Genomic DNA, 13,644 nt, shown 5'->3' with positions numbered 1-13,644 from the left:
ATATATATATTAGGGCTGTCAAAATTAACGCGTTAACGCGAGATGATTAATTTCTGGAATTAACGCGATATTTTTTTTAACGCATTAACGCAGTCCCGCCCTGTTTTACCCACAATTCAATTGTAAGACATGAGCGAGATGGAGGAATCAGAAGAACCCGTTGGCCCGTTGGATGGACAGTTCAAGTATAAAAAAAACAAAGACGGGACCATAAATAAACATGTTGTGGTTTGCTCACATTGCAAGAAAGACTTTTCGTTTCACCGAAGCACCTCGAGCCTTAAATATCATCTTAATGCCAAGCATTCCTTTGTTGGGGCTTCAACTTCAGGTGTTCCGACTGGCACGCGTCAGACCACCCTCACCGAACGCAGGGCATTAAGTAAGTCTACGTCTGAGAAGCTGACAGACAAAATTGCCAGATGGATAGCCAAGGACTGTAGACCAATTAATATTGTCGAGGACACGGGCCTCGCAGAAGTTTTGAGAGTCGCAACTTTAGATGCTTTCTACAAGCCACCATCGAGAGGCACAGTGATGACTAAAATCAACCAACTTTATGAGACTAAAAAGAAAACGAAGGAGGACGATTTGGCTTCAGCGGAACATGTTGCTTTGACAGGAGACCACTGGACCTCCGTGAGTAACAATAATTATCTGGGTGTGACGGCGCATCACATCACTAAAACCTGGGAACTGAAGTCGTTCGCTTTAACTGTTATTAAATCAGAAGAGCGTCACTTCGCAGAGGCATGCGCTCAACAGTTTCAAACCGTGGCACACAAGTGGAAAATTGAAGAAAAAATCACAACTATAGGGACGGACAGTGCACGCAATATGACAGCTGCGGCTAAACTGCTGCCATATGAGCATATGCCCTGCATCGCTCACATGCTACAGAGAAGTATCACCGTGAGCCTCTCCGATAGTGGATTTACAAATGTACTGGCCAAGTGTCGCAAAATTGTGGGTCACTTTAGACACAGCGCAGCCAACAGCATGGAGCTTAAAGCACAGCAAGCAGCCCTGGGACAGCAGCAGGAGCCACTGATCCAAGACGTGCCAACGCGGTGGAATTCCACGCTGGAAATGATCAAGCGCCTGAACCGCAATCAAGCAGCAATTAAAGCAACCCTGGACCAACAACGCCACAAACTGGTTATGCTGACGCCACCAGAATGGGACAAACTGCAGAAACTGAGCAAGCTTCTAGAGCCCTGCAGGTAAGGAATTCACATATAATGTGCAAATTGAAAATTAAATTGAACTGATCAAACTGATCCTATTAAATGTTTAACTGATTTACCAGCATACCAACTGGTGTTCAAATATGTTATGAGTGTGTTTGTGTGTGTTATTTTACTGCAGGTATGTAACTGAGATTCTGGGTGGGGAGGCCTATATCTCCTGCTCAGTAGTACTGCCTGCTCTCCGCCACCTGCGTCAGGTGATGAAGGTCTCTGAAGAAGACCCTGCATATGTGGTGAGCTTTAAGACAATCTTCATGCAAGACCTTGCCTCCCGCCAAGAAAATACTAACAATGCATGGCTCAAGCTTGCAACGGCTCTGGATCCACGTTTTAAAGACTTGAAGAGTCTGCCTAAGTGTGAAAGGGAAGAGGTGTGGACCTCACTTGGAGGCATGCTTAATGAACATTCACCCAGAAGGTCTCTGCTGACTTCTCAAGATGGACCACCCACGAAGAAAATTCATCTTCTACAGATGGGCTCAGATTCAGAGTCAGATGAAGAGGTGCAACCTGACAAAGACATACACAGGTATAGGGCAGAGCCAAGCATAAGTATGGAGGACTGCCCTATGCAGTGGTGGGCTGCTCATTCAGGAGCACATGACAAGCTGGCACGGCTTGCCCGCAAATAACTAGCAACTCCTGCATCCACTGTTCCCTGCGAACGACTCTTTTCTGTCGCTGGTCATATTGTTCAGAAAAAACGGTCCGCTTTGCATTCAGAAAATGTTAACCAGTTAGTTTGCCTTAACAACTGGCTAAAAGATGAATAAATAATAGATAAATGACCTCATGTAATTGTTTAAAAGTCAAGTTGTTTGTTTTAAATGAAAAAAGTTCCATTCACCCATCCTGTATTTTCTAAAAAAAAAAAAAAGCAATGGCTAAGTTGCCAAAATTGTTGAGAATTAAATTCTTTGTTTGGATTTGTCATTAATAAATACTAAATGTAATACCCATCTTGTTTATCTTTCTGTTTTGAAAACAGCACACAGAAAATGTGTATTTTTCAATAATAATTAGGCTAGTGATTAATCGAAATTAATTCAGGAAACCTTGTGATTAATTAGATTAAAAATTTTAATCGCTTGACAGCCCTAATATATATATATATATGTGTATATATATATATATTTATTAGTGCTGTCAATCGATTAAATTTTTTTAATCGCGATTAATCGCATCAATGCCTGAGTTAACTCTCGATTAATCGCATTTTAATCGCAATTTTTTTTTTTGATTGAAAATCATTTAAACACTCTCTGACATACAAAAAATACATACAGGCTAGGTTTGTGCCAATGTTCTTTTTTTTAAATGAAAACAGGTCACAGACACTGATTTATGCCATAGAAACATATGGCAAGAAGATGGGGAAGCATGTAGCAAAAAATAACAAATATGTAGCCAAAAAAAAAGGCCCTGAAAACAGGCTGATGTAAAAGACAGTCTTTACAGTTAATACAGTCTTTTGAACCAAGACAAGCATTTTACCCTACTGCTATAAAATGCAGTAGAGTTAACATTAGATGTTAATTAACCAAGATAATAATGAACAATTTTCAATCAATACATCAAAATCAATAGACCAACATCACTAGATGGAGGTAGTCTATGCTCTAGAAAGTTACTTTTCAGCCTCTTAACGAAAATGAGAATACACACACACCCACCCACCCACACACAGACACACACACACACCCACCCACCCACACACAGACACACACACACAAGATACTGACCTGTGGCGTACACAGACAGCAAAAGTGCCGTAGCAGATTCCATTTCACCTCAGTAATCTGTTTTCTCAGCGTATTTAAGGTTGCTACTAGTTACCAGACACTCAACTTGTTTGTTGGTGGTGGGGCTTAAAGAAAAGGCACTAGCGTCACTCAGTGTATGAGCGTCTTTTTTCCTTGAGAAGCTCCGCTCTTGAAGCCTATGAGAAATGCATACACTGGGGGAAAATAGCCCCGCCTTCTCGCAGGCTGCAGCAGGATGTACTTGGAAAATTGTACCATAAAACCACATAGCGTTAATCTCACGTTAAAGAAATTATCGCCGTTAAAATGGCCTCGCGTTAACGCGATAATAACGCGATAATTTTGACAGCACTAATATTTATATATGTATATATGTATATATATATGTATATGTATATATATGTATTTAGGACGCAGAGATATGATGGCGAATTGCCCTGGGTCTATGCACAGCTCAGCCATAAATCAAGCAGAGTATTAGATAAAGGACAGCAGAGATTAGAAAAGACAGATCTTGATGTTTCCGATTGGTCCAGCTGAGTGAGCCTAAACCTGACCCTGCTGGATACTTTCTTTCTTGAATGGAAGTAAACTTTAAAAAAAAAAAGAATAATAGTTAGCAGAACTTAGAATTTAAAAGAGACAAACTTTAGGTTTTGGACTTTTACTTAACAACATAACATTAACTTAACAAGTGAAGTTTTTCTTTTGAATAAGCTAAAATGGGAAAAAATACCCAAATTCAAGACTGAAATATTTCTGTGTCCATCAGTTATTAGATATACCAAACTGAAATAGCTTTTGCAAACACCCAAATATTTGAAATAAAAATAATTAATATTAATAGGAGAGCCCAAACTTTTTCATATGACTGTATGGCACAATTCAATATACAATTCAAAGTGCTTTAAACTAGTGAACCAAGAAATAGATGTAAAATAAAAGAAAAGTAAAAGCAGATAAAGATTAAAGCATGATATAAGCAGGACATAAAACGCCTAAAAATACTTGGACCACAACCTTAAACTAACAATACATCAGATAACAGTTTAATTTAAACAGTCAATGGCAGCTCTAAACAAATGGGTTTTGTAACTTTGACTGAAAAGAATTTAGGCTTTCAGCACTTTTACAGTCTTCTAGTAGTTTGTTCCAGATAAATGGAGCATAGGAAGTAAATGCTGCTTCTCAATGTTTGGTTAAAGTTCTGGCTGTGCAGAGTAGGCTGGAACTAGAAGCAACGCTTTGGATCAGCTGCAGCTGTCTGGAATTTTTACGTGAGGCTATGCACGAGAGGCTATGCACGAGAGGCTATGCACGAGAGGCTATGACACTGTTGCAATGATCAATTCTACTAAAGATAAATGCATGCATGAATAGATGCATGAATTTTCTAGATTTCAGGCTTGGACATTAGTCCTTTAATCATTTTTATGTTCTTCAGGTGATAAAAGTCTTAGCAGTTACTAAGACTTAGTAACTGCTTTTATATACCCTTAAGAGGCATATAAAAGAAAAATGAGTCTCAAATTCAAAAACTAACTTCAAACATTCCCCCCCCCCCCCACAATTAACAATAAAATAACCAAAGTTAACAGAATTTTCACTTGTTGAAATAAATTACAACTGAAAGTTAGTAATGACAGCTCACTTGATCGCATTAATGCTTACAACTGCATTAATTTTCTGAAATTATTTTAAATTCTGTTTATTTATATAGAACCAATTCACATCACCTGTCATCTCAAGGCTGAGACAAATCAATGAGATCATACAGTCATATTGGTTCAAAGTTTTCTATCTAAGGAAAAACAGACTCATTAACTCTGTAGCAATGCCTCATACTTAAGCATGCATGCAGCAACAGTGGAGAGGAAAAACTCTTAACCCTTTGAACCCTACGGACCCACCGGCGGGTCCAGCTGCTACATGACCTCGTAGTTTTACCAAACCCCCAGTATTGATGTAAAAAACATATTTGGCACAGTTTGGTGACATTTATGGATAAATGTGCCAAAATGGCCTCTTCACCTAAGAAATTTCTCACTAATACCATTCTAAAATAAATATGATTCATCTGATTGAGTCCAAATTTGGTATATTTTTACACAACATTTAGATTTGAAAGTCTGTACTACTTTTTTGTGCTATAAATAATATTTTGGTAGTGTTTTGCAATGTTTATTTCAAAGAAAATTTTGGCGATGTTCAAAAAATGCAAAATATTTTGTATTTTGTCCCTAATATTTCAGGCAGGGTCAAAGCTACAATGGTGCTGACACCAGAAAACCATTCTATGACATCTTACCTTTACAGACGTACCAAAAGTTTCTTCTTAAATCTAATAGCTTTGAGGCTATAAGTTATTTACTTTTGTGTGTTTTTGTCAGGCAGAAATTTATTTATACCCCCTTAGGGTGTAAGAGGTTAACAGAAACAAACCAGGTTCGGTGTGAGGTATCTTCTTCTGAGGTAGACTGTCTAAACTAGCTCAACATGTGGATTTAAATAGGAAAGACACAGTTAAACAGAGGTTCTCTGAGCCAGTATTTATGTCAGAGGGATGAAAGAGAGCACAGTTAGTCCCTTAGCTTTGCCTACGAGAGAGAGAGAACGTGGAAAAAATGGAAATCTAGATAAGTAATTTTTGTCTTAAAATAAATAAGAGACATTTTGCCAATGGAACAAGACAATTTACACTTAATATAAAAACACAATTGCATTGTTTTATGTCAAGTGCATATTATCTAATTATCTTATTTTAAGGGTAAAAATACTCATTCCATTGGAAAACTTTCCCATTTACCTGGTCAAATTAAGGGTAAATACACTTAATTAAAAATTTTTGTACTTATTTCTAGATTGTTTTTCCAGTGAAGCAGGACTAAACACTGAAAAAAAGATTACCTCTATCATCTATAATCAGAGGGGTTTGTGGTAGAGCACAGCTGACATTTCTCTCCAGCATAGTGTCACAGCCAAACAGGAACAGACCAGATGAAGCCACAATGACAAGAAAAAGCAGAGCAAATAGAAAGTTAGAGGTTGAATTAAGGAATATGGAATGAAGCAGAATGATGAAAAGGGGTCCTTATGTCCTCCAGCAGTCTAAGCCTATAGCAGCATAACTATATAGATAGCTCCGGATAACCTGAGCCGCTCAAACTATAAACTATGTCACAAAGGAAAGATTTAGGCCTAGTCTTAAAAGTAGACAGGGTGTCTGCCTCACGGACTAAAACTGGTAGTTGTTTCCACAGGAGAGGAGCCTGATAATAAAAGATCTGCCTCCCATTCTTCTTTTAGAAAAACTAAGAACTAGTAAGCGTCTTGACTCAGAGTGAAGTGCTCTGTTAGGATCATAGGGAACAATCAGGTCTACCATATGAGCTAGAGCTTGGTTATTTGGGGCTTTAATAGGAGGATTTTAAAGTGAATAATGGTGGATGTTTAAATTCCAAAGTATCTAACACTGAATAATGCACTGGCTTGAATCTAGTTAATAAAATCTCTTCCTTTCTTTGCAGGAAGCAGGCTTCATAGGATTCATGCGTAACCTCAGAGGTCGAGACCAGGAGAAGGTTGGGAAGAGGAAGGAGGAGCTCTGAGGGTGTAAAAAGAGGGCGATGCACTATGACCCTTGAGTCTGGAAAGGGCCCCTTTCAGCACTGAAGTGGGAGACTCAATGACCTCAGCGAAAGGCTATTTTTTTATACCTTGGCGATCTCATTTTTAATGATACCAACAGAGTACTGACCAACCACTTGAGACTTCTTTTTATGGATATTTTTGATGGGCACAAAATCGATTTAAAAAAGTGTTGATTTCTTTATCTGTTCTTTTTTTTTTTTTTTTTTTTTGCCCAATCACTGTGACTTGAACATGTTTAAAGCTACACGCTATATTGTATCTATGCAAAAGTGACCCCTGCTTATGCCTGTGGGGGTCTGTGTGATCAAACTATGGTGGAGGCCGGTGGCCGATTGAATAGGATGAACTCGGAGGCTGCATCTTCCATCGCTGCACGAGGGGTTTTCATCTGATCCTATCAACTTTGCTCTCTCTTTAAATATGAATCACGCTGATCTTTTTTTTCTTCTTCTTTTTTATTATTCTTCACCATATTCAGTGTATTGCCCTCTTTCTCAGATCACTTAGAATATATTAGTCTTGAATTTCCATTTAACATTAATTTTGTGTCCCTGCTTGGTGTGGTTCAGGATGGTGGTGGGAGTGCTGGAGTCGATCCCAGCTTTCATCAGGTTGGGTTCTTCCCATGACAGATTCCCAGCTCTAAGCAATGCCAACAGACTGACATCTAAGGCAGCCCTCAGCTGAGATATAAATTAGTTATAAAAAGGCTCCTTATTGACCTTTTACATAAGCCGCCATAGAATCTTCAAGCTTATAAAGCAAAATGTGAAGCTGTGTAATCGGTAATAAGGGAATGTTGGAACACTGGATTAGAGGGTCAGTGTTCTGTCTGTCTGAAAAACATATCTTAGAAAGTTTAAAGTTAAAAACTGTGGCCTTTGAAAAATGAAAAATCTGAAGCTGCAAAATGATAGGAGAGAGTTAGTGGGCTCGGTGGCCTTGCTACTCCCCCGTGACTAGAAGCAGTCCAAGTAAAAACCAGAAAGAAATGAAAATAATCATCTCTTTATCACAAGCTGGTATTTTATTGCTTGGTTCTTTGTTTCCAATATTTTAACAAGGAGGACCGATTGGTTAGAGGGTTCAATCAGCAAAGTTATTTTCCTTGCAGAAGTATTCACACCCATTAAACATTTACCGATTTTCTCAGTTACAACCTCAACATTCAGTGTAATTTTTTTGCTTTTTGTTGGATGGACCAACACAGATGCTTTGTGCCAAGTGGAAGGAAGGTGATACTAATCTGAGAGACACTAGATTCCAACTAGAGACTCGATTCTTCAGTTTGTTTTTCTCCCAAATAGTTTACACGTTGTGATATAAGTTTATAAGTTGTAAAATAAGTTTAAGGTTCTTATATTTTGTCTGCTGCAGCGCCTGTATGTTTTTTTAACACTGACCATCTTTGCTCTCCCTATAGAGAAGATCCCCACAGCCCAATGCTGCCACCGCCGTGTTTCAGCATAGACGCTGCCAACTTTATTCCTGTTAAACACGTTATGTGTGCAATAGATTTTATTTAGGGACATCAGATTAGGCATGGTTGAATTTATATTTTCCTGCTAAAAAAGTTTTTTTTTTTTTTTTTTTTCCAAATTGTGTATCAAACGACTTCTCAACAGTTGGTCCTCAGCATAAAATACAGTTAGGTTTGAGGCTGTAGCTGAAGTAATGATGTAAAAGGGTAGGAATGTTTGCAAGTTTGCAAGCTTTCATGTTATCCCCTGTAGTTTTTGCACACCTGGACCTCCTACTTAAACTGTAGTCAGGTTTTATATCAGGGCGTCCAGCTTTCTCCACATGTCCCGGCTGCTTTTACCGCCTCATGTTTTAAACATCAGCCCTCCTCATGTCCCCACAGTCCATATTCTCCTTCGCTTCTTTCATTGCACTAAGCTCCAGCAGTGATCCCTTACGCCTCCACACGCTCCTCCCACCTCTTGCTGCATAACGGCATCAAATTTTGATCCATCATTAATACATTTCCCCCCCAGCACCTTGATTTTTTTTCCTCCCTTGGCATTTAAACTCCTGTCTGTTGCTTCACTTGTTTATTAATCAAAACCTTTTCTTTTATTATGAATAAGGTTCTCAGGGATAGTGTAACGCAGTTAAAGGGAATGCATTTATTTCATTCCAGCTGGATCATTCTGAGCCCTTAGGCCACCGTATGAAATATTGTTTACGTCTGTATCTCCAAAACTCACCTATTTCTTTTCTCTAACTCTTCCTTCACGAATCGATCAAGGCTTGTTGTAAGTAGAGGTTACTGAACCCTTTATTGTAAAACAATATTTTTTAATAACTTGTTCCAGAGGAAAGCTCTTCTGGCTGGAACCAAACACCTTTTCTATCCCGTGCTCCTTTGTGATTTCGTTGCTTGCGAGAACAATGACTGTTTTATTCAGTGGGGTGTAAGGTGACGTGTTGCTGTAATTAAGGTGGTATCCTCATCTCATTAAGCAGCAACTGCCTTTCATTAGTCTTTCTATCGGTTTATGTTTAGCAGCTGCCACACTGAGGTTGTGAATCATTGAACAATAAAGGTTTCTTCCCTTATTCCAAATGTATTCGTGTTCTGTGGGCATTTTTACAATGTATACCAATGCCAAGAAGTCGTTTTTGCCTTTGTTTTGTTTTTTTTCTCTGTGCCCAGCCATATGTACAGATTTAACCCTTGCATCAAGAAAGTAAAATAAAACCAAACATTTCCAACATTTCTTTTTTATTATTGCTTTATTTCACCTTTTTATGCAACAAATAATTTGTTTGCAAAGCATCTGCAAGATTTTCACATTTTTAGGGTTATTTTTATATTTTAACAAATTCCAAATTAGATCTATCTAGTTTATTTCTACAAGAAATGTATTTCTACAAGAATGTATTTGGAATTACAGTAAAGTTTTGCCTTTTATGGCATCTGTTCTTAATAAGTACAGTTATTTAAAAAAAAAAAAAAAAACGTACATTTGCTTATTTTTTTTCAAGATACACTTGCAGAGAGGATTTTATGATGGCCTCTAAAAGTTTCAACAGTAATGCTGTTACTGGTGTAAGAAGAGTTTTATAATCTACAGATATCCAGCATTAAATTAAAAGTAAAATGTGGATCGATTCATCCCTATCTAAAATAATTCTACAAGTATTAATGGAACTGCTGGAAATATGGGATTGAAATTTAGTGCAGCTGCAAAGAAAGCAAAGTGAAAATGGAGGTCCTGATTGTGGAAGTTTGTCTTAGCTTTTAATTTTTTTTCTTTCCTGGAGGAAATTGACCAGAAGCTTCAGCTTCGAGGGTCTGTTGCTGAAGGATTCACAACCTAGTTTATGTATCTTTAGTTTCATCCACCTTCCCCGCAGCATGATGCTGCCATCGCCATGTTTCACAGTGGAGATTTTGTATTCACACATGAAAAATAGCTATAATTTTTCTGCGTATGTGACTTGTTTTTGTTTTTTTGAAACTGTAAAAGCCTCACTAACTGAATTCAAGTTTTGTAAAGCAAGAACACTTGAAAACTTGATGTTTTCTGCTTAGAGGCTCCAAATGGACTTCACAGGTTTGTTTTGTTTGTAGTTTGGGTCGGTCCTGCTTAAGGTTCTGTTCTCAGAACGTGCCTTTATGCACAAATGGAAAAAAAAAACTAAAGAAACACCTGATCCAAATTTTACTTTCATGTTTCTAAGTGTCACTTTTTATTTTATCGCAAGGGGAACATCAAATTTTTATATTAAATGGTTAAAAAGTAACTAGATCTGCATATGGACCAAAAAATCAGAGATGGGAAGTAACGAAGTACAAATACTTCGTTACTGTACTCAAGTAGATTTTTCTGATATTTTTACTTTACTTTACTACTTATTTTTATGGCGACTTTTTACTTCTACTCCTTACATTTTTACACAAATATCTGTACTTTCTACTCCTTACATTTAAAAAAATTGGCTCGTTACTTTAGTTTTGAATCATTTCAATGGAGTTACCGTTATAATTTTTCACGTCATCAATACCAAATTCAATCTAATTGGATGGGAATCTACGTTGCATTTGACGCACCGCTACAAGATGAATCGACAGATTCGGCGGTATTCATTCACGGCAAATCATTGCAGCTTGGTGGCGGTGGTGTTAGCATAGTAGCATGGACAACGAGATGATTGAAAATGAACACAACGGAGATCTAGTCCTATTGGCAGACATCCATTTAAAATGTAGGCAACGGCATGAAAAAAGTGGTTTCTACTTTTACTTTTATACTTTTAGTAAATTTACAAGCCTGTACTTTGTTACTTTTACTTGAGTAAAGAAGTTTAATCAGTACTTCCACTTTTACCAGAGTATTTTTTAGCACAAGTATCTGTACTTTTACTCAAGTATGGAAAGTGAGTACTTTTGCCATCTCTGCAAAAAATATAGACCACTTGGAAGTCTGAGCTGCTGATTTTTTATTTTTTTTCCCTCATACAAAAAGAGGGTGCTTCACTGCAGGTTCTGTGATGCAGGTAGAAAGGAAAAGGATAGAGTCCATCACAACATAAAGGTTTTTTTTACTATCCATGCATCAAAGTACATATACCTAACCTTCATGTCATAACCAACCCAAAAACTCTCCTCAGAATGCATCTAGTTTACTAATGCACATTTGGATTCAAAATGGTAGAAATTCATAGTATTATTACATTTTAATAACAAAAAATGATGTTCTTGAAGTATTTGACATGATAATCAAATCAAATAAAAGTTGTCCATGTCCGTGTACATGTTTAATTGCCGCCACCATGCTTTTCTTGAACGGTAGGTTGGAGAATTGTGTTCAGTATTGGTCTTTAATTCCTTTCTCCTTTTATTTTCTGTTTTGAGCTTCCATCATTTGTCTTTTTCTTACTGATTGTTTTCCAACAGAAGGAGGTGCTGCAGAAATTGTCGCATTGAAGATTACAAAAAATATTAAACTGAGACTCCTGAGAAAAGAAAAGTTTCACAGCAGAGCACGTTGGCTTTGTAAAGCACACCGAAGAGATTAAATTACTGTAATTGGAATTCATTTGCAAATACCTACAGTCTATAACTCTTTTAACCAACTGCTGACTTCTTGTTTACTTCCTAAATCCTGTTTGCAGTTTATCTCATTGGGATGTTTTTTTTTCTTAAATGCATACTTTTATGAGAAGATGTCTTTCTTGTGGAAGCTGAATGTTTACCGCCATTTCATTTTGTTTGTTCCCTATCCAAATTTTTTATCCAGCTGACCGGAACCAATGTTTGTTTTTAACCACTCACTGAAAAGTTTGAAATCCACTCTTTCAACAGCTGAATCGGTTGCAAAATGAGATTTAAAAGTGTTTATATCCAGATTCCAGAAAGGACATTTTTTGTTTATTCTAGGTTTGCTCTCAAAAGCCGGAATGTTAAATGTTTCCTTTTTTTTAATTAAAGCGATTGCTTCACTGTTTTATCATTGAGCTTCAGGAATGTTCTTTTGTGCCTCAGATGCTGCTTTGATAAACACCTTGGATAGACAAAGTCATTCTATACTTTTCATTAATTCTTTGCACCAAAATCGCTTTTAGCCTTTAAAACATTATGAAGGGAATTTGAAGATGTTGCTCTCCTCTCCATCAGTGATGCAGTGAATGCTGGTTGTTTTTCACTAAACATCTTATTTGTCAAGGTATTAAACTGCCTGATTTTTTTGTCAATGTTTTAATTACAGACTTTTTAAAAGGTGAAAAGGGAAGTCTCAAAAAAAAAAGGGAAATGAAAATTTCTCCACAAACATTCGCCGACTACATTCCTTCCAATATTACTGAGTGTTGTTGACATGAGATTATGGGTCAAATTAGTTTTCATTTTCTTCTCTGAAGCTGAACTCTGAAATGGTCCTTGCAATGCTGGCCTTCATGACGAAATATAAGGGCTGCCGAGTTTTCGGTCCAGCTATTTTGAATTATTCTCATATTTTGTTGCACTGAGAGGGAAAGTGATGAATCCACAAGGACAATATTAGACATAAAACTCCACACTTTTATTTTTTTAAAGTTCAGGTGGTTTTGAAATTAGATTCTATTTTTCTATCAGCAGTCCCCATCTTATGCAATTAATCATGCTTTTCAGCTGTCTTAGAATTTCACAGAGAATTCAGTTGTTATAGGGAGAAGATTCTACAACTCAGTTGATAGGGCATGAGATTACTTGTTTTTGGTTTGTTTAATATGAGCGAGATGCGGATCATAGCACTGAAACAGCTCTGGTGAAAGTCACTAATGATATTCTCATGGCCTCAGATAATGGACTTGTATCTGTGCTCGTCCTGTTGGATCTTAGTGCTGCATTTGATACAGTTGACCATAATATTCTTTTAGAAAGACTTAAATATTTTGTTGGAATTAAAGGAACAGCACTAGACTGGTTTAAATCTTATCTATCTGATCGAATTCAGTTTGTTCATGTTAATGATAGATCTTCAACACGCTCAAAGGTTACCTGTGGAGTACCACAGGGATCAGTGCTAGGACCAATTCTCTTTACTTTATACATGCTCCCAATTGGTAGAGTTATTAGACAGCATGGGATTAATTTCCACTGTTATGCTGATGATACCCAGCTATATCTGTCTATAAATCCAGATGAAGCTAACCCATTACATAGATTACAGGCATGTCTTGAAGACATAAAAACCTGGATGACTCTTAACTTTCTGCTCCTGAATGCAGACAAAACAGAAGTTATAGTCTTTGGACCAGAGTCTCTGAAAAAGAAACTGATTAGCCAGTCACTTCATTTGGATGGGATTAAACTGATCTCAGATAATAAAGTAAAAAATCTTGGTGTTATTTTTGATCAGGACCTGTCATTTAAATTCCACATCAAAGAGGTTTCTAGAATTTCCTTCTTTCATCTGAGGAACATTGCAAAAATTAGAAATATCCTGTCCAGGGGTGATGCTGAGAAACTAGTCCATGCATTTGTTACTTCA

General features: G+C 37.2%; 1 protein-coding gene across 1 annotated transcript in view; it reads left to right on the top strand.

Moving 5' to 3' along the window:
- pdia5 (protein disulfide isomerase family A, member 5) overlaps positions 1-7,985 on the top strand; it is a 111,272-nt gene extending 103,287 nt beyond the window's left edge. The window contains exon 17 of the mRNA XM_038277740.1: positions 6,541-7,985. Coding sequence (XP_038133668.1) covers positions 6,541-6,621 — 81 coding nt within the window. The 3' untranslated portion in view covers positions 6,622-7,985. The remainder of the gene's footprint in view (positions 1-6,540) is intronic.
- Positions 7,986-13,644: the final 5,659 nt, after the last annotated feature.

Source organism: Cyprinodon tularosa, unplaced genomic scaffold (assembly GCF_016077235.1).
Source record: "Cyprinodon tularosa strain WSP-4 unplaced genomic scaffold, ASM1607723v1 ctg134, whole genome shotgun sequence".
Lineage (NCBI taxonomy): Eukaryota > Metazoa > Chordata > Actinopteri > Cyprinodontiformes > Cyprinodontidae > Cyprinodon > Cyprinodon tularosa.
Note: the sequence above shows the minus strand (reverse complement) of the source record. Positions and strands in the feature narration are given on the sequence as shown.